The sequence below is a fragment of the Protopterus annectens genome, chromosome 5.part0 (genome assembly GCF_019279795.1).
Source record: "Protopterus annectens isolate FY-2018-M chromosome 5.part0, PAN1.0, whole genome shotgun sequence".
Lineage (NCBI taxonomy): Eukaryota > Metazoa > Chordata > Ceratodontiformes > Protopteridae > Protopterus > Protopterus annectens.
In genome coordinates, this window is record NC_056735.1 from 1,286,965,351 (window position 1) to 1,286,988,528 (window position 23,178).

A 23,178-nucleotide genomic window follows, 5' to 3' on the forward strand; every position below is an offset into this window, starting at 1 on the left:
CAAAGATGGTGGGAACTTTCGGGTGTAAATTATTCAAGAAATTATAGAGATCCTGTTCAATGACTTCCTGATCCAAAAGGTCCTGAATAACTAAATCAATCTTTTTATAAGACATGTGTACCTCATTTAGGGAAACAATGGTGTATTTGGACGTGTCATTTAATAAATCATGCATCTTCGCCTCATACATGATCTGTTCCATAATGACCGTACCGCCCCCCTTTGTCGGGCTCCATTACCCAGACTGATGAATCAGTACTAAGCTCAGCAAGAACACTCTCTGCCTGTGTAAGATTGAAGTGGTTTGTAGACTTCCCTACTCTGCTCCGTATCAAATGCACTATCCTGTTTTCCAAATTGCTAATTTGGGGATGTAACGGAGGGTTGTAGGTACTGGATTTTCTTAACATAAGGCCAGGGCCCATATTGGTAGATCCAAACAGATGCTGGAGATTAAGTTTACGCACAAAAAGTTTAACATCAAGTATAGTGTTAACCATGTTGTACCTTCTACTAGGTACAAACTTGAAGCCCTTTGTAAATAAGGAAAACCAAAGATCAGTAATAACTGCTTCACTGTAGTTGTAAATATGATATCCGTGAAGCGTATGTTTGGAATAATTTCCAAGAGCTGTAACCTCTATGTTCCCAACCTTTACCATTCCTGATTCTGGTCCCTTCTCCACCCCCTGTTCCTGGCCCCCCCGGCTAATCGGGGGGAGTGGGGAGCTGAATAATGTTGTTGGCCCTGCTGTTTGTAAGCCTGCTGATGAAGGCGTTCTGATCTCCTGGGTAAAAAATCAGGGTCAGAATAAGTCTCGTCATCAAATGGATGTAGTGGTGGGGGAGAGGGAAACTCCTGTCTAGGAGACTGTATGTTGTGTAAATTAGGGGTATCTCTGTAGCCCTGCTGTAATGATATGTCACCCCTAGAATTGGGTGGGTTGGGATACTGCCTGCCTTCCTGGTATTCCTTAATATCCCTGTTGAGCTTCCTGTATTTCCGGTTTAAAACTATATTACACTGTTGATCTACTTGTGTCCTTAGAACATAATATTTACGTTTTTCAGCATCAATTGTAAACTTTAAATCAGAGGTAACAATTTCATTTAGTTTGAAAATCTCTTGTAACAAGGTTTTAATTTCTATATCATTTCTTTTGATAATGGCTCTGACAATCCCAAAGCCACATTCGTCAAATATCTTAATCAATTCTGAGTGAAATTCACTCCCACAAATAACATTGTTCGGATATTTATGTACCCGCAAACCCTTAGGTACAATATGTTTTTTGAGACATTCATTTAAGTATAAATTGTCTAACTCTAAAGTCTTGTACCTGTAAAGTTTATGTTCTAATGTCCACATATTGTCAGCAAAAGATAAACCACCAAGAGGGTTATTATCGTGATTCTCATTGAATTGGAACACTGGCTGGTGTTTAACCCAATTGGAAAATGTAGAACCTGGATGAACTCCGGAATCCGACTGGTGATGTCCTGAACTGGTAGGAACACTGTCACTGAGCTCCCTAAGGACAGCAGGAGTTTTAAGAAAATTGGATAATTCCACATCCTCTGAAGCGTCCGGATGACTGTTCATGTCTTTAAAAGTACCTTGTTTAGAAGAACCCGCCGTTCTGGGTTTAAGAAATTTCAAGAGCTCTCGTTGTTCAACCAGAACGGACTGCAACCCTTGACTCAACGGTGTTAGGAGCTGAACTAGCAAGGTGAGTTGGCCCGTGAGTTGGCGCGTGTCAGCTGGAACAGCCGTTACACCCTCCTCCACAAAAGCGCCGGAAGCACCAGAAGTGTTGGTTCCCAAGCCTGCCTCCATAACAAACAAAATAAAAACGAAGCTGCAAAAAAATGACCAAACCTCCAGAAAAGGCAGCAAACAAGCATGGAACAGCCACAAGGAGTAAACCAACGTCACTATAAGGCACTCAAGTCAAAAATCCAATGCGAACTGCACAATGAGAAATTTATTAAACGCTTCAGTACAAACACGTTTTCGTCGCCCATGCAACTTCCTCAGACACAATTCAAACAAACAAATCCTGACTTTATATATACAAAATGTAATAGGATAATTAAATAATTAGATGAATATCAATGAATACATAAATTAAATAAATTAAAGCTGCAAGACTGCCAAAGCATGAGATGTATAAGCATAGACTTAATTTAAAAATATATAAATAGTAGCTATTTGATCTTAGGTAAACATCCTTTGTGCATGGTTAATTGAGTAGCTCTTCCATTTCGAATAGCTATCATGCTGTTACAGTGTCCCGTGACTACAAGCCATATGTATCCTGTTATTGTGTATTGTACATGCCAATAGACAATACCTTTTGTTTGCATGATATAACTGTTATGCTGTGTAGAATATCTGACATATCTACCTACAATACTGTACATTACACATATTTTACATATTATCCCATAATGCAAAGCATACTTGCACAGCAGGACCACCTTAGGCATGTTATTGTCATTATATGCCCATACACATGCCTACTGTGACAGTATATCAACATAAACTATCCCCTGCTATGGCACGTAATTGTTGGACATACCCTACCACTGACAGCGAGTGGTGTGGGATTGTTCTGTTTAAAGCCCTCATGTAGCATCCCTTGTGGTGTCTGTGATGTTTACCTTGTGGCCCACAGCAGAACACACAATTTCTACAAGCGTTACTATGCTCAGCAAGACATCACTACATAATACCTCTTCCCACTTTATGCACTGCGGACACTTTTAATTAATACAAAACAGGCTATACATACACTAACATACTGAGTGTTCTACATTCCTTGTTAGCATTCCGAACTTTCCTAAATATCTCTCTGACACTTTTACTGTTTAAACTGTTCTATGGTATGAGCATACGGTTTGAATGTCTGGCAAGTCATCCTTATATACGTCGATACCTGTAACATGTGGTTTCCTGCCGACAATTGGTGTTCCTGAGTAAATTATTACATTAACATCAGCTGTGCAGCTACTCCATTCACCAATTATGCGGCAACAGTGGGGTATAATTGAATTCTCCACTTGGGCATTGCCCTTTTTCCCTACCTTTGGGGAGACGGCCTGTATGTGTTTTGTTGTGTGGAATTGCAACTGCTATTTGTAGAGACATGGATATTTTGGATTCATGTCCCCCGTGGATTGTGTGTGATGGCTAGAGTATGTGGTTCTACATGTGAGTGTACCTGTCATCTCAACCGTCTGATAAGGGACTATTGCAAACAAAAGCTGTAACATTGCCGTCTGTTCCATTATACAACAGCTACGATTTCACATGGCGCCTTTACAAATGTGTCTCTCACAAGGTATATTAACGCTTCTGCAGATGTAATTGAGTGAGTGGATGTTTGTGATGATATTACAGTCTGTATTGCTATTGTTTCATGTGTGAGAAATGTAGGTGTGTGTACATAGCATATACAGTTTTGTGGGGACTGCATTTCTACTTATTCCATATATGTGTGTGGGCTCCTTCCCTAATTGAAGACCTATCAGTTAGACTGAAACTATGGTTGTTACGGGCTTATACATTGGGCCTTTGTTAATTGGTTTCTATATAGTATGCAGGTGAGGTTGATACTTCCATACCTCCAGAAATACAGTGATATGTAAAGGAATGTTACTAAATGACAGCTGTCCTGTGTATTTCTGTCACAGATATTTATACTCATTGCAGTTGTGTTGGTCACTGAACCTCTTTGGCATGGGTTGCCACCTTTTCAAATGTCCATAGTGGGACATTTGCTGGACACACATCAGTGTTTACAGGCCGACACATACCCATGGTCAGTACACAGGATAGCACATACTTTTATCCTGAATACATACTTATTCTTGTAGCACTTTAGCTACTTATCATGTTTCATGTAACATTTACGTTTTTAGATACAGGCATAACTATTTAATGCAAGTATTACATAATATATGGGACATAATTATGTCCTACAATCTTGGACATTTGCCCTTTTTAACATTTTTTGTCAGGACACAACTGCCCAGGGAGGGGCTGTCCCTCTTAAAGTGGGACAGGTGGTAACCGTATGCCTACGGCCAGCTATAACCACACCTGCCGTAATGATCTACCTCTGAGTTAGCACTAACAGACACATGATGCAAACACACACACACACATTACAGTCCCACAGAAACGCACACGGCACCCTCAACACACACATACACAAACTACAGCAATCACAAACACAGTTGAACACAGTACCTACGTGGACCGCCACACCGGCAGCGATAACTAAATGTCCCCCAATATCGTGATAATATTACACAAGGTTCTAGTGTTCCGGTACTGTGTTCTTTCGGTCTTTCAGCCTCGTGATTCCGCATGTCGGTATGTGACACATTCCATAGTTGGCAGTATCCTATTTATTTGTACCTCCATGGTTGTGTACATGTCGTTGACCTATCTACATATTTGCAGATATAGGTGAATCCGTATATATCAACATATATCTCTCTATCACCCTTTCTATCTCTATTATGTATATGTATGTATATATATATATATATATATATATATATATATATATATATATATGACATAGAGAGTGACAGGCAGAATACACCTTTCATTGTGTACATGTCAGTGTATACTGTTACCTGGACTCCACGCGTTTGAGTTTGAACCTGTCACATTACACACCTGCAGTTGGTACATCTTGGGTAGCTTAGTGTTAGGTGATTGTGTACATGATTGCATGTTCTACTCCTGGCAGTGGCCATTTTACCCTTCAGAGCATGCACTATTAGTACAGGGATGAATAATGCTGGTTTCACCTGTTCTGGACATCAATGACCGTGATTGACCGTAATCTGCGCAATATTCAGAGAAGCTTAGCCCTGTTTCGCACATATCCGTATAGTCATATTTAAAAGACGCTTACCAGCACTGGGCAACACATATTCCCGCTAACGTGCTAAACATGATCTGATGACCTGCATCCAACATGCATTATTCGTGCCTTCAGGATTACGTTACATCTCTTGCAGGACGTGTGACTGGGAACATGCACGACAGTCACTGCATTTACCACTTAGGCATCTGGGATTTGTACACGTGTTATGGCGTTTTGTTTGTGGACTGTACTATGGCTGTTACTCCATACTGCGATCAAATGGGTAACTCAGTTAGTTTACATATGGATGAGACCTATTAATGGTATGTCCAAGTGATGTATAATGGATGTGCTCCAGCATTGGGTATGTATGTCACAGTGAGCCACACACTATAATGTGCTACACCTTCACACAACCGTAGGTGGAGCATGCTGGGGTGACAGATACCTGTCATGGATATACCCTATGCATTGCCACTACATCCATGATTACATTATATGGAGCCCCTCATTAACGCACCAGGGAATCCATGCAGAGTGTGTGGGGAACAGTGATTACACACATGGATTCCGCAATTGGCTCTGCTCCACTGAGCGGCAGTTGGTTACTCGATGTGGTGGCGACAGCAGACACTGTTTACCTTGATTGATGAATGGCCTCTGACAAGCGAGCGTGTACCTACTGATGTACCTAGGAACCTATACACACAGTACCAACATATGCTGATAGGTGTGTGTACTGTTCAGGTGTTAACATTCCTTGTTCCAATAGCTGTTGTGTGTACAATGGTTGAGGGCTGCCTATGTAGGATTCACACACTAGGCCACCTATACATTACAATTTACAGGTGGTCATGTGTGTGTGTGCCATCCATTTTACTGTGTGTGCAGGTGGAGAGGTGTGCCAGTCCATAGGGCCTACACTGTCAGAGTATGTGCTATACATTCCCTCTTTGCCAAGGCGTAGGCATATTGGGCATGCCTCCGTCTGCCTTCTGGGGCTGGCACAGGGTGTTCATGGTCTGAATCCCTCTGTGCCTGTGATGGCCTTGGCAATTGCGGTGGGCTGTGAGGGCCTTCACCATTTTGTCCCTGCTGCAGCTGTTTCCGCAGGATCATATTATGCAGCATGGCACATACTATGAGGATGTGGGCACACGTGCCTGGAGAGTACTGCAAGGCTCCACCAGATATGTCCAAACAATGGAACTGTGATTTCAGCATCCCGAACACATGCTCTATGATGATTCTGGTTTGTGCGTGTGCCTCATTATGGCGTTATTGCATGGGTGTGTGTGCATTTCTGATGGGAGTCATCAGCCACGGCTCCAGTGCATAGCCAGCATCCCCCACAAGGTGGCCATGTGGGATGTCCCCCCTGACAAATACCTGATACAGCTGTGAGGCATGCCAGATGTGGGAGTCATGGTAGCTTCCAGGGCTGCCAGCACACACATCCATGATAATGCCCTGGGCATTGCACATGACCTGGCAGTTGATAGAGTGGTATCCCTTGCGGTTTATGTAGCGCCTACCATGTTCACCAGGTGGTGACTTGATATGTATGTGCATGCAGTCTATCGCACCCAGTACCTCCGGGTAGTCTGCCACATGGTGGAAGAGATGCATATTGCTGGCCAACTCCTCCTGAGTTCGGGGGAAGTATATATGCTCATTGGCATGTGGTATCATGGCATCCAGGAACTGGTGTAGTACCCTGGATGCTGATGCCTGTGAGATCCCCATTATATCTCCAGTTGGCCTTTGAAAGGTACCTATGGCTAGTATTTGCAAGCTTACACATACCTCAGGCGTGGCTGGCACAGCTCAACTATTTGCTGTAAGATGTCCCTGTCCACCCTGTAATGCTCTACTATCTCTAGATCATGTAGCCCCTGGTAGGTTACCCTTGGTCTGAACACTGTTCTCCTCCTCTGGGGCCTGAGGTGGTTGTCAGCATTATCCTCCACAACACCATCAGTCTCTAACACATGAAGATGAGTCACAGCTATGACAGCTCCCAACATGTACATTGTAAAAGTTCCCCGTATGTTTACACCTATGGTGCAGTGTTTGGGAATACACAGGTGTGTGTGGGGTGCTTTCACGCTTTATACTATTGTGCTGTGAACACCGATGATGTCATAGGGTGTGTATGTATGATCATAGCTACAGGGTATCTTATGTGTTTTATGACAGGAACTACTATTGTGGTGCCTTTGGTGTTGAATTACATTTGGCTGCCGTGGATTACCTCTTGCCCTTCCCTTTACATTTCTTCACGTTTCACCTCCCATTTTCTGCATCAGCAGCCTGCTTTCATTTGTACTTTCCTACACCTGGCTTATCTTGTGTAATGTGTTCTATGGCCGGTCTACTGCAGGTTTGCTTTGCTCTGCTATGACAGTTCTCTTTTCTTTGCAATCTGACACCTCCCCTATCCTGTTTTCCAGGTTTCTGCGAGAAGACTTGTCAGCTGCCGTCGATTGCCCGCTGTGAGTTAATAGGTATTAATTGCTCAGTTGTACTCCAATTACCCTACTGCAGCATTTCCTTATTTTCTTCCCCTGACCTTTCTGTTTGAGCTATGGTGCACGGCACATGCATCCGCTTACCGTGTTTCAGGCACGTTTTCCTCCCCGTACACATGCGCTTTCGGGCACCATATGTGCTCTCAGCTAAATGATGCTATACCTACCTCCCCATCCCTGTCCTGTGGCTTTGCTTAGCAATGGCCAAGGCAGATTTGCATTGCTCCAATGTGCTTACAGCTACGGTGGCACACCCCACTGCTGATGTCATGTATACCTCTAAGCCACTCCTCGGTGTTGTAGCGCTACGCCGTATGGTACATCCTTAGTCCGGCGGGACATTTGCGATTCACTATTACCTGCCTCATTTGCATGGCATTGACTACTAATTCCTAGTTACCGTGCCAAACACTGTCACAGACCCTTAGCAACCCTTGCAGCTTGGTTGTGGTGTACCATGCATACCATTGAGTATTATGGTGAAATCATGATTTGTATTACATTGCGATTTTATGAAATTTGTATATATTTTCTTTGTGTTCCCATTTGCACACACATGCCCTGCGGTTGTACTTTGCATTACTGTGGACATGACATTAAATGTTGTTTTTTAGGTGTTGTGCATCTTTTCTTATGCCATTGGCTGTATATTTAGCCATTGGCATATGTTAACTTTGTAATACATGAGTCTGGTCTGCTTTCATAGCTCCGATGTTCTGTTTGGAAAAATGTAAACCGTGTTTTTTGGTTTACATTTCTGTGGGCTTATGCTACGCCTGCACCACTTCATGAATTGCTATGTACCTTCATTTGCATGGTGCAGCACTGCGCATGGGGTGATTAGCATACCTAAGCCAAGGGCTGCGCAGATCTGGCGTACTCCGGTAGTGCACGTGGAATTGGATCATACCTGAATCGCTCGGTGGCCATGTTTGGCATTATACCGCATACGCTATGCCTGTGCCTGGCGCAAGTTTCATGAATCCTGGGGTGGAACCTGTCACCTTCTCTGCAACCCTCACCACTCTTTGTAGTGCCTCCCTTTCTGATATATATATCTATATATATATATATATATATATATATATATATATATATATATATATATATATATATATATATATATATATATATATATATATATATATATATATATTTGATATAGTTCTTTCTTTCTGGACCAGGACTTCTTTTATATGTGAATTATTAATGTTAAAATAATCAACAGATCATTTCAAAACATATAATTTTAATAAATAGTCTGTTTTATTCACATCACAAGTTTCTTTGCTGTCATGTTATAAAGAAGTTTTTTCACACTGACAGGTTGTTTAAAAGTGTTTCAACGAAAAGATAAAATGCAGTAGGGCCAACACCCGAATTATTAGATCTTTTGATTAAAAGCACCTTTTAGGTTTGCTGTCATTTAAAACAAAACTGTTCAACTCACAAATTACACTACAAATCTGCATAACTAGCTACATCCAAAGAAAGAGTTCACTTCTGTGAAATAATGCTGCTTTGAATCACATCTGCTTGATATTCTTTTAGAAACTCTTGTTTTTGGAATACATTTCAACATGGCATTATCCAAACTGTTCGTGGCTACCTTAACATCCACAGACATATTCCTCAACACTGAGTAACATTCCTCCAATATTTGTCCATAAGGCATAGGATTTCCGGAACCCATAACAAGAATTTCTTCATCTAATATGAAAGAAAGAAGCATGGTAGCTGGGCAGACTTTCAAGGTGTGGTGGTCTGATTTCCTGTTTTTTGGAGTGGTGGGAGATGTATTCTACTTGACTGACAGAAGACAAAGAAACACAGTTAAAGCAAAATTTGTAGAAAGAGAAACGAGAGAGAATTTGTGTGTGTGTGTGTGTGTGTGTGTGTGTGTGTGTGTGTGTGTGTGTGTGTGTGTGTGTGTGGGTGTGTGTGTGTGCTTGCTTGTGTGTGTGTGTGTGTGTGTGTGTGTGTGTGTGTGTGTGTGTGTGTGTGTGTGTGTGTGTGTGTGTGTGTGTGTGTGTGTGTGTCTGCCTGTCTGTCTGTGAAGGTGTGTAGCATGCGAGTTTAGTGATATCAGCCAGAACCCTGTAGGATCCTGCACTTATCTGTGCTGTAATATACAGGCTCTGTCAATTTCTGTCAGTGGCTCCCTTTTGTACCCATGAGGAAGGCCATGCATGCTGCTGGCTCACTGCGGACTGAGACTGATGCTTACAGCAGGACCTCTCATAGAAGTTGAATGGGTGATGCGTTACTGGTTGCCATAAACTGGTAGTAGATGTTTCTATTGAACACTATTCTTCTCAGGTAAGCAACTTTTTAGTGGGATGTTATAACTGTAGACGATAGTATATAAAGATCTAGGGGTCTTAAAAAGATGTCACATGAATCATGACCATGGGGGACATGCCTCTTAATGGAAATGATTTTGTGAGTTTTATTGCTAAGGAAATGTATTTCCGAAAGTAACTTGACAACTATTAGGCTTCTTCTCGTCTATCCTAATGAAGTATTTCTTCAGTTTTTAATTTAGAAATGAAGGTTATGAGGTATGTAAGTACTACTCAGATGACAGCACAATTCTCATGTTATGTTAAGGAGGAAGAAACTATTAGATACACAAATATGTTTGTATATGTTCTATATGTTCTTAAAGTTTCAATTGCAAAATAATCTAACCCTTCCAAAAATGGAAAACAGAGAATGTGCTTTTAATGTAGTAATAACCAGAGCTGTTTGGCAAATGGAGTCAGTAATACCTTCTCTCTTTTTTGCTTGACCTTTTTTTAGGAACCATCTCCCTTCTCTTCTGCTATGGCAGTCGGTGCGATGGGACTTCGAGCAAGCAGCACCGTAGGAGATCAAGCAGTGTCACAGAAGCTCCAACTTCCACTCAATATGTACGTTGCTTTATAAGACTTATGCTCCTCTCATTATGTATCTTGATCTGTGAATGCATGTTAGTGTGTGTGTGTGTGTGTGTGTGTGTGTGTGTGTGTGTGTGTGTGTGTGTGTGTGTGTGTGTGTGTGTGTCTGTGCATATGCATGTGTCTGCATTTACGAGTGTGTATGTTTGTGTATGTGCATCCATATGTGCACGTATGTGTGAATATATGTGAATGTCTGTATGTAGGCACTAGCACATGTGCATGTCTGTGTTTATGTATGTATGTGCATGTCTGTGTTCTTGTGCGTGTGTGTGTGTGTGTGTGTGTGTGTGTGTGTGAGTGCATACATATGTGTGTGTGTGTGTGTGTGTGTGTGTGTGTGTGTGTGTGTGTGTGTGTGTGTGTGTGTGTGTGTGTGTGTCTACAAGTGCTTGTGTGTGCATCATATGTCCATGTATGTGTGAATATGTATGAATGTCTCTGTCCATGTCTGTGTGTGCACTAGCACATGTGTATGTATGTGCTTGTGTGTGTGTGTGTGTGTGTGTGTGTGTGTGTGTGTGTGTGTGTGTGTGTGTGTGTGTGTGTGTGTGTTGTGTGTGTATTTTAAAAACTGTGGAGCAGGGGAAGGGGGTGGGAATGGAAGATATTCTTTTAACACTACTACATGATAGCGGCTCTTTTGTCATCAACTCTCACCTTGCAGAGTCTAGATTTTCTATCAAGACCAATATCTTAACCAAAGTGGCTCAGAGGTAGATATGAATGGATGAGGGCTAATGTTCTCAGAGTATGAAAGGACAACTTCTATTCCTGGGAGAAGACTAATTCAGAAGAATGTAAAATATACAGGATAAGGAAAGATGAGTATGGACTGAGAACTCTTGATGGTTGTCACTATATATGGAAGATAAAACTAGAGGTCAGTGCTAAGATGCATGGCATCCAGGTAGACAAACAGTTCTATAAAGGTCCATCAGTGCAGTTGGCTACGTAATATTGATACTGCCATGGATAAGAAGACACAAACCAAAAAAGGTTGTGTCTAAAGTATTTTTTCTAATGAAGGACACCAAAGATACCACTGTACTCAGCTCTTCGTTTCAGCTATGTATCTAGCTATATTTTTCATCTGCTAATGATAAGAGATGCAGTCATTTATTGTGACACAATGTTTATTATCAACATTCTAAATACACAAATCTTACTGCTTGTATACACAACTTTACCTTACTGAGGCAATAGAAAGGGAAACCTAATCAATAATTTAAGTTGTAATTGTTAATAATTGTCCATACATAGTAGCATCCACACTGCAAACTACGTTTGACCCCACCATCTAATATGCTTTCTTTCTGACCTACAAAGGAGCACTAGTCACTTTTCTTTGATCAGCCTCCCCTCCCAAGCATGCCTTCTAGCTGAATTTCTTTTGCTTTTCATTACAATTCCTACTAATGTACTGTCCTCAATATTACCCATCAGGGCTAGTAACACCTCAGCCATTGAGAGATTGTGAAGGGAACTTTTATTTTATTTATTTATTTTTGCATATACATTTATTGATCAGGTAAGCCCACTGGATATAAGATCCCCTTTCCAGGAGCAAAGCAACAAACACTGTCTAGTAAGGGACATGCCATGAGTCACACATTAGTAAATGGAGGAGGAAGGAATCAATCCCCCTATACCTGGCTACAAGAAACAGCTCATTAAGAGCTTAGAGCCTTAACCTTCTGTGCTAACTGCCAAATTTCTAACTGTGGCATTTATATTGTCATTTAAATAGTTTTTATTTTGTGATGCCCTAATCAGGTGGAGCTGCTAACATACTGCATTACCATAAGTGATGCCAGTTAGCTTCAGCCCTACCCTTTCATCCTAATTTAATGGTAAACTACTTTGCAGTTACTGCATGCACCCATTACTGATGTAGGCCACACAAATCCTATCCCCCCCGTCCTGTTTTAATTAAGATGGCTTATGATTGCAAATAACAGCAAGTAAATGTTTGAAAATTCATTGCACTCATTGGTTCTCTTACCTAATTAATTAATTAATTAGTCCCTCCTCTGGAAAGATATCAATTTTAGTGGAGACTTTGGTAGAATGGCTTCATTATTGTAACAAAAAACATCATGGGACTATATTAATGCAGCACATTACTGTACATGCCATTAGAAGCAGTTTAGGGGTAAAAAAGGCCATCTGCAAAAAATTATAATCAAAATACAGTGAGCTGACAAGGCATCATATTGTTTGATTACACCAAGTGGTTGCAGCTAGCTCTGCCAAACAAAGGGGTAAAACTGGTTCAGGATCATTTATTTACCTGGACACTGGAGCAACAGGCTAAAGGAGTCAGAGGCTAACAGTGGCCACCCATCCACCCTGCAGGCAACAGTATATGCTGAGATGTCCATACCATCCAAAGAGTCTGTTTGCACTCTGTAGCCAGTGATGAATGCTTGAGAGGGCAGATTAGTGCCAAAGGTTCAGGCTAAGCTTTGCACCATTTATTCCTGGTTTAATTCCCACACTCTCTGTTTGCCGTTGTCTGGTAGGTAAAATAGAGGATAAAGGCTCTGTTAACAAGCTTCTCCCTGTAATCTATCAGCCTTTATTTGCTTACTCTGTAATAACAATGAATCATTTAACCAGAAAGAGATCTGCACAGCTAGAAAATTGGTCTGGGCTCCTCAGTGGTCCTCTGAATAGCACACCTAGCAACTAACCTTGAAGCTATATGCAAACATGTGACTTGGCAAAGATTGGGGGAGTACAAATGTCAGGCTGCTGCTGCTGCAGAGGACGTACAGAATGGGGACAGTAATAACACACACATATCTACAGTACTTCAGCTAACCGTGCTTAAAAAGTATGCATTTTACAAGTGACAAAAGATGTATATTTACAGCATATAAACTGTAAAGGAAATAGTAATTAAAGGAGAACACATGCAAGTCATACATGAGCAATGACATACAAGGGGACTGCACAAACATTATATTGAAGTGGCTGAAAAACATTGGAAACATGAGCCACAAAGAATATGAGCCACAAAGCATCACAGAAAATGATGAAGTTTATATCACATGGGATCACCCATTAACAACAGTTCAAAGGATAAATGCTAGAAAACCAGATATAGTGGTCCAAGAAAAGAAGACAAAAGTAGCATTGATCATTGAAATTGCTACACCCAGTGACTACAGCATCTTGCATAGAGAGAAAGATACAAAGTCATAAAATATCGGGATCTGCAAGCAGAAATGAGAGCAATGTGGAAGAAAGATACCCAGACAGTTCCAACAGTAGTTGGAGCAATGGGACTTATAAAAAAGAATCTACAATCATATTTACATATGTTACCAATCCATGTAACCCCATACAAACTGCAGAAGGAGTCATTACTGGGCACATTGCGAGTGCTGAGAAGAGCACTTTTGGCTGACATCAAAGAGTGAAACAATACTAATTTCATGAACTTTAATCGTACTTTGACTTAGGAATGGGGACCATTCCCATCATGGTATTAGAAACCAAAAAGTTTGGAGAAATTTATAAAAGGGGACTGCTGACACATTATGTGCATAGTGTGTGTGAATGTGTGTGTGTGTGTGTGTGTGTGTGTGTGTGTGTGTGTTTGAAAGAACAACACTACAGTAGGTACTGCATGAGGTGAATGTAGACTACTGATTACTACATGTGGGAAGTCAACACAGCAGTCATGTATAGTAACATATGGTCATCACACACTACAAGTGCAGGTGTGGCTCACATTTAGTATCCATGATGCAACATGTAGTGAAATCTGCTCCACAGAATGTATTGGCAGCATAAAATATGGCCAGTATAATATAATGTTACATATGTATATTACAGGATGAAAACATCCATTCAGCAATCCATGTTATAGCAGTTTCTGTCCCTCTTGTGCATGGTCCACACATATGCACTTCAGTCTATGCTGCTGCATTGTAGTGGTATGCATCTAGCTGTGTATGGTGAATAATATGTTTGCTACAACAGAGAAGATGACAAAAATCCACATGATGAAAGAGGTGGTTGTCATGCACCACCCTGTTATAGCATCTAGGTGATTGGCTAATTTAAATAAACAGAAGAGTGAATTATTTTTGTGGAATTACCCATGGTCCCAACCTCACACTGCTTTTCATTTACTGGCAGAAACAGATAGGCTGTTTTGTCTGTCTTTTAATTGTTTTCAGCATTCTACTGGTCTTCTACCCCTGTCTTCCCCTTTGACCATTTTCAGTGTCACAGTGGGTTCAGTGTCTTACTCCCATTCTGATAATCCTTTCAGTATGTCTACATTCCTTATCGTAAAGCAATTTTCAGAACCTCCTTGGGCAGTTACTACCCACATCCTCCTAATTTTGTACCCTCTACTTCCATCCTTCAGTTATGGGGATCCTTTCCCACCTTCCTAACATAAACTTGCATGTTCTTCTCTTCTGTGTCCTGTGATAACAGCTGTGTTACCTTTAGTTTCTAGTCATACCATTTCCCTTCCATCCACATACTCTTCTTGTGGTATTACACTGGACTTCTTTTGTAAGCCTGATATTCATTCCCTGGTATGTCCTTCAGAATTTCATACAGTACTTAATTTCTAGCCTGATCAGAGCCTAGTGATGTTTAAGTAATAGTTTGATGCTGGAATCTGTCTCATTAAGAATGTACTTTTTTTCTGCTGGTATTCTGTTCCTGGTGGTTAAATCCACTTTGATCCACACCTTTTTTTTTTTTTGCTCATCTGTCCCATCAACTTCCTTTCCCCATGTTTGCTATTTTTCACCATAATTGTTGTGAGCCAAGAGCAGCACTTTACATTTGTCTGAAATGAACCTCAGGTACAATATTTCAACTCGCATGCCCAACCATTTCAAAATCTTATTTAGACCTGCCCCCATAATTCAGAGCTGCATGTGTTTATTTGTTCTGGTACAAAGATCCTTTCCAGTTTTGAAATGGGCCTAAGGTCTACTACAAATGATCACTTGATAATAGCTTGTTCCAAACTTGCTCCTTGCCACTTGCTCTAAATGGCAAATGTTCTAACCCTCACTAACCCAATGCAAGTTGAATACCTAACCCTCCCACAGTTTGACCCTGCTGAACTACATTGCCCTGCCAGAACACGAATACTAACCCTAACCCTCCACCCTGTCCTTGACCCTAACCAGAGCTCTCTGCTTTATAATTATGTAATTATCCATTGCTCCTAATTCTAAAACTCCACTCCCACTCTCTAAACCCAAAACCTCCCTTTCCAGTCTCTAACCCTAAAGTACCCTCCTTCTTCCTAAACCTAAAGCCCATGATTGCTCCCTACCCCTAAAGTCTTCTCCCATTTTCTACCGTAATACTCCTCCCTCCCTAAACCTACCACCCACAGCCGGTCACTTCCTGAAGCCATAGGCTATGCTGCCATCTCCTTCCTCCCTGCGGCTTCTGCACTTTCCTTGCTCAAACTCATCTACTTTCTCTGAAGCAGGCATGGCCATTCCAGTTACTCTGCATGGCTGTCTTACCTTGCCTGAACATGTAGTCAAGTCCAAACACGAGTGGCCTGCTCTGCAAAATGTAAGATGCCTGAGTCCTTGACTGCAGAAACGTAGTCTTGGAACACGGGTGCTTGTAGCAGTCCCATAAAAGTCTTAGTAACGGTATATATGATATTTAAATATACATTAGCCATTGTGTGCACAATTAGGAAACCTACAGAATACCCTGTTTGTGCAACAGTTGATAAGAAGATAATTCTAGCTTGAATATATGTGTGATGTGTGCAGTCTGTAAGGTAACATTTGTAATATATTTTAAACAAAATCACATACAGTACTTGTTTGCACATTTTGACTGGTAGGTAGCTGATCAATATGTGTAGAATTCAGGACTGAAATTCAAGAGTTTGTACACTTGGTCAATCACAGCCGGTACAAGTTTTCAATACAGCATTCTTTTCACAATTACGAAGTCTAAGACATGACTTATCATGAGCAGTCCCTGTGGTATTTCATTAAGCACTTCCCTTACTGTTTACATCATCTGCTCACCACTCCCTTTTTCATTTCTATTGCATCATTCACAAAGACCCTTATTTTCTAATATTTCATGAGAAAATACAGAAAATGCCAGAGTCTGAGTTACCTGAGCAATGAGAAAACATAAATATTGATGGCATTTGATATTATAAACCAAGAAAACCTGTTCACCTTGACTTGCATTTCTCCTTAAATCCACTAATTATCTAAATGGCTGAATGACTTTTTGTATTGTTCAGAATTATGTACTCAGAACGTGCTGTAATTTTGCTTGTACATAGATGCATTAAAATTGTAACAAACCAATGGTAATGACTGCAAATTACACTTAGTGCAAGGTATTATTCATGGAACTACAGATCATAAAAGTGGAATTTCAATTTTTCTTTTTTGTTACAACTATAAATTTATGACAGTAGAATGTAGTTAAATTATCTAGTTAGGCTTTTTCGGTACATTTAATTCCTGCTCGCCTACTTCCGCGTGGGTTGTTAAACCCCTTCCAACTGCTTCCAGCTGTTTTATGCCCACTTGAAAGACCTTTTACATTCCCTCATCTGCTTAAACAGTCTGCTTCAGGAGTCCACGACTTTCTTTTAAAAAAATCTTTTTTGGGGTAGGTTTTGGGTGACTACCTTCAAAGTGCATCTCCTCTGCAACTGTGCATCAGTTCCACCCTTTTATTTTTTTTCCTGTTAGCATCTTGTTCACTCACATCACATCCCTTCTCTCCCTCTCTGTCTGTCTGTCTCTCTCTCTGTCTGTCTCTCCCTCTCTGTCTGTCTGTCCCTCCCTCTCTGTCTGTCTGTCTCTCCCTCTCTGTCTGTCTGTATCTCTCTCTCTCTGTCTGTCTCTCCCTCTCTGTCTGTTTGTCCCTCCCTCTCTGTCTGTCTGTCTCTCCCTCTCTGTCTGTCTGTCTCTGTCTCTCTTTGTCTCTTTTGCTCTCTTCTGATGTTTACACGTTTAACTGTTACAATTGCAGACTGCACGCCTTTCTCTTTAAAACTCAAATTATTTAAATTCTGTCAGAAAAAAATGCAGATTCAGTTCTGTCCCAACCTGCATACTCATCTAAAAATACTTTGGACTTAAAAGGCTAATAATGTTTAACACGTTTACTCGATATTTCTACTACAGATAGCTCATTATTCGAAAAATCTTGATTGCAGCAAATCTTACAATTTATCATTTTCCTAAAGCATATAATTTCATCTCAGCAATTTATATAACACCATCACTACACCATTTTTGTTTAAGATTTTAAAATTATAAGACAGCCAGTGCCACTGGCATAGGGCGATAAAGCTGAGACTACCAAACAGGTGACCTAAGTTTGACTAACAGCCCAGCTACCTGACAACACAAGCAAGAAGTGTTTGGCATGCCCTTATCAAGGAGAGGAAGGACAGTGGTTCCCACTGTGCTTGTGCCATTGTTCTGATAACAGGGCCTTATCTGGAGACCACAAGCCCATGGTAATGTGAGGAGATGCTGCAAGGTAGACGTGGGCATGAACAATAGGGTGGGTGAAGGGGGCAGCTGCCCCTGATGCAAGCTGTCAGGTGCTGATGGTCCAGAAGAGTAGTACTGTTATTGATTTCTGAAGCCATGAGGACATTTTGGCTTCAGAAATCAATGTCAGTACTGCATTTATAGTCAAGGCTGAAGCACGCTGTGTGTGGTCATTTTATATATTAAGAGGGGACACCAATCTGAGGGATTCAACAGGGCACCAATTGAACTAACTGTATGCTTCTGGCATGAATAATCAAGTCAGTAGTAACACATGTAGAGAGAGGGCGCATGCATGGACAAGGGGCGTATGGATGGCCATTACAGTGACACACAAGACACACAAACTAATGTCACCATTAGGGGTGTGTTAGGCCATAAAACAGAAAAGCTCTTATTGCCAGGATGCCATCAAGACCACAAAATACACTCATGGCTGCTTGGATTATAGCACTCCTTGTACAAAATAAATTCTGATTAAGGGGACACTTGATAGATGGCTGTCACAGTGGCAAAGAAATGATGTAATTTGTTTCTTTCATGAATTCCTAGTCAAATTACATCTAAACAGAAACATACTGAAATGTTTGTCTGAAGATATTGCAGATGAATGCCGTTGTGAGTGTATATTATATAACATAAGTCAGGATCGCTGACTTGGATCACTCATTACCTTTTTCACTAACCTTCATTATGGTATCTTTATGGCTGGGGCTTCTTATTTCATTGCCATCTAACAGTGGTGTGTGTGCATGCTTTTTAAAGTGTATTATTTTAATGATGGTGCCTGACAATAACTACTTGGGTGAACAGACTTACAGCCTTAAGGCAGATGTTGTCTCACTTCTGCCAAACATCAGACACAAAACAGGTGGCTGCAGCTGTAAATCTCATGCCTTTGGTGCCGCAAACATGATAAAGTCATTCTCTATGAAAGCATTTTTTGGCTCTCTGCACCAAACCCCATCCCTTTCTTATCAGAGTGTGTATTTGATACATAATAATACTGGCCATTCCAGTTCTGTTGGCACATATAATTTCCACTGACTTAAACAAAATGTGTTCTTCTGTACTCCAGTTTACAACAGAAACTCATGCAAGAATAATATATAACATACTTGACTGAAGTGATAGAAGAAATGCTATATTCACATGGGGTCAACTTTTGATTTCTGTCATTTACATAACTGGCGTCATCACTCATCTGATATAAGCCATGACTGCCATTCTGAACATTGATAATCTGCACTTCAGGTTACATAGTGAATAGTCATTTTTGAAAGGGAAAGACAGAATACTTCTGCTTAATGAAAATGAATCCATCGAAATTTGCTATTTGCAATGTTTAGTAGCATTACTCAGCAGGAATATTAAAGCAAAGTCTTAAACTCAAAGATAATCACCTTATATGCATCTTTGTGCTTGAACTCAATTGGGAATATATGTTAGGCCCCTTGACTTATTTTTATTTGTTCCCTGACAGATATGTGGAAAAAAAACTGCTACACATTCTTTGTTTCCTTGTACATTCGCTGACAGCCAGCATCCTGCATTGCTCTCTACAACTTATTGTTTAGTGCTTACATAATTCTCTGTATATTAACAACTGCTTCCTGCAATGAGGTGTTTTATATGCAAATAAATTAAGTCAAAAAACTATACTTCAAAAATTTTCAGAACAATAGTAAACACAGCCCTAAAAATACTGGTCAGCAATTAAAGAAAACTAACATTCTGGCTAAAAATTCAGCCCTAATCCCTCTCCCAATTACTCACCACTCAGAAATACAACAGAATTCAACTATGGATAATATAGCGTTCCTAACCAAGGTTTAACCAACATCTAATCCCAACCCTGCTCAACCACCACGTCACCACATCTGCTTTTACCTTCTAACCTGTGCCCACATTCTATATAATGCTACTCTTAAACAAACTCAACCCATGCTCTACTTCAGCTGATGACCTTCCAAGTGAGTACCTTAAAATAGCAGCCAATAGCATTGCGCATTCTGTTTGAATCTTTATAAATAGGCCAATCCAGGAAGCCCACTCTCCCTCTCTCAGTAAAAAAAATCACACATTATCTCTCCACATAATGGAAGATATTCAACACACATCATTAACTTTAGATCTATAACAATCTTACCTCCCCTCTCCAAAATACTTGAATGATGTATCCAAAAATAATTGGTAAACTACCTCTTGCTGGACAAGCTCCTTTCGCCCATACAACATGGCTTCCATCCACCCCATAGTACTAATTCTGCACTTCTAACCTTTATAAATACTGTCAATAAAGCTACACATAATGGCAAGCTAGTTTCCTCCTCATTTCTGTACTGTCTGAATCCCTCGACACAGTTTGTCACAGCAAACTTCTACTTCAAGTGTCTCTAGGTCTATCTCAGCCCACCCTTATATTGTTGAAAAGTTACTTGTACAATAAGTATTAGTCGTAATATGGCCCTCCACCCTTTCTCCATACCTCCAATTCACCACTGATGTACCACAAGGCTCTATCATTTGTCCCATCCTCTTTAAACTTTCACTAACACTCCCCACATAGCCACACTCCTTTACACAATACGCAGATGATACCACACTCATATGCACATCAGACAATCTGCTGCATCTCAAAAACTTCTTCAGGAAGATTTAACAGGTACTGAAACATGGCTTTGTAATTCACAATTCATGCTCAACCTCACAGAAAAAAAACTTTTGCTCCCCAAATCCCGCTCACATGAAAAACAAAATTAAAAATCCTCTTTTGTAATACTACAACCATTGAAGTCTCATCCCATAGCAAATTGTTAGGGATGATATTGGATGATAATCTTAAACTCAATCATTATATACACGATTGTTTAAAAAATCACCACAAACTAGGAATGCTTTACAGAGACAAAAACGTTCTCACCAATGCAACTAAAACTACACTTGCCACTACTTATCTTCTCACCTCACTACTTTATGGAACCCCCATCCTTACTAATCTCCAGGCATCACAAAAAGCAAAACTTGAACAATGATATAATAAATGGACTAAATTTTGCAGCAAATACCCCATTGAGATCCCACCACTGTATAGCACCAAAAAGCTTAATTTGGTTAGAAGTACCCCATTAACTAATATATACTCAGCTTCATACCACCAATAAAATTGTCCAGAATCCATCTGCTTGTTCAGCACTAAATACCATTCTACATAACTATGTTCCCACTCGGTCACTATGATCCAGTGACCAAAAACTCCTTTTTGTCCACAAAGCTATCAACTCTGCTGGGCACGGTCTGTACTCGTACCATGTTGACAAGGCCTGGAACTCTTTACCTGTATCCCCTAGTCTTTTAAAACCATTCTGAAGGACTTCCTTTCCAAAATCTGGCTGTCTTCTTGCTCAACCGCAGGATAAACTATTTCCCTAAATATGAAAAAGTACCTATTCATACCTTATTCCCCCTTACTCCCCCTTCTTCACTTCCTTACTTCAATTTCTCTTCCCTAACTTTCTATCTAAATATGCAGCAATCCTGTTTTTTTTTCTCCCACTCCATATTGCAGTTCCTGTTTATATTATACTAACTTATCTTTAATTTCTCTAAAATAGACAGAATTTCTCTAAATTTTAAATCATTGTCATACAAGTTGTATCAGTTTTAACCAATGTTTTCACATTGTGTCTAATTTGTTATAATTGTTTAAACTGTAGATTTGTTTTACTGTTTTTATTGTATTATTTGTGAAGATTGCAAAATTATTGTTCTTAAATGTTTTTGTAATACTTTGGAGGATTTTTCCAAGGGCCACTGCTGAAAATGGGCACGCAATCAGTAGGACTTTCCTGGTAATCAAACAACAATAAATAAGTAAATAAATGTTGCAAAGCTTCTACGTCATTATCATTGATGATGTTGCGTTCTTACTGACTAATTTAGCTAAGTAATTTCTCCATCTTATGAATGGACACAGTTTTCAACTAATGCTGTCAATAATCATTAAAACATATTTAATAACTTGTGTCAGTTTTCAAGGAGCTCTCCTTACTCTTGGCATTCTGCCCATTTATATGATGCTGGTGTCATTTTTAAAGTCATTATTTTTGGAAAACTGAGACTTTATGCATTGCTTTCTGTGGCTGATCTGTAACTAGCAGGGGCTATATGGTCACTGGTTACTGTTTCAAGATTGGTCCTGCAGTATACATCTATGCTCTTTTTCTGTTTGCATTACATCAGTTTCATCTTGAGTTTCTCAGTCCACATCTTGTCCATTTCAGTATTTTTCACAAGGAATCATAGCATACACTTTACAATCTTTTCCTGTCCATATTAACCAAATACATTTTATTTCATTTTTGTCTGTCATTTCCTTTTTTCAGTCATACATGATGTGGAGCAATTATACGTTTAAAAAAAAAACTTCAATATTCAAACAATTGCTACCAAGATCCTGTGACTCTCTTGCATTCAAAGAAAAAATAATTAATTTTGACACTTTAGGGTGAGCAAGATGTTTATGTTGCAGCTTTATATTTCATCTAATCCTTCCTTCACTGGTAGCTAACTGTGTGAATGTTATAAATAGAGGGGTTACAGTCTGCCCACTGTAACTTTCTTAGTTTGTTGTTCTTTTTGTTGCTTAGTCAAGTCTGACACTTTGTGATGTCAAGGCTGTCTCCACCACTACCTCTTTAAGTTGTTATAAATTAATGTTCATTACTTAAGTAATACTCTCTGTCCATCTTAGCCCTTGATGTTCCCCCCTTTCTTTTGTCTTCAGTCTTTCCCAGCATCAGTGCTATTGTTGTTGAATCCTGTCTTTGCATCATGTGGCCAAAGTGTGCAAGGTTTAGTTGTACTATCAGACTTTCCGGGGAACAGTTTGGGTTTATTTCATTAAGTACTGACTGAATAAATCTTCTGGCAGCCAGTATAATTCTTAGAATTATTTTACAATGCCACCCTTCAAAAACTTCAGTTTTCCAATGCACAGCCTTACTTCTAGTTCAGCTCTCACAGCTGTATCTTATTACTGGCAACTGAATGGAAAGGGAAGTAGACCACACACACATCCCACATACTCACATGCAATCTGTCACAAGAGGGCAAATGCACTTCACGTGGGAATGACATATAAGACCAAACATACTATATTTGGTGTAATGGTACAATAATGTTTAATGGCAGGGTCAATAACTGACCTCGGTCTAAAGTGCCCATTTGGAAGCTATCATACAGTCAATTACAGCAGCATCCTAAGGACTGCTGAAAA

The 23,178-nt window shown here is 40.1% G+C and overlaps 1 protein-coding gene across 1 annotated transcript in view; it reads left to right on the forward strand.

Annotated features, from left to right (window-relative positions):
* The window catches only part of LOC122802353 (E3 ubiquitin-protein ligase SH3RF3-like), a 2,381,113-nt gene that overhangs the window by 2,022,744 nt on the left and 335,191 nt on the right, over window positions 1-23,178 (forward strand). Inside the window, exon 7 of the mRNA XM_044071989.1 lies at window positions 10,220-10,329. Coding sequence (XP_043927924.1) covers window positions 10,220-10,329 — 110 coding nt within the window. The remainder of the gene's footprint in view (window positions 1-10,219; window positions 10,330-23,178) is intronic.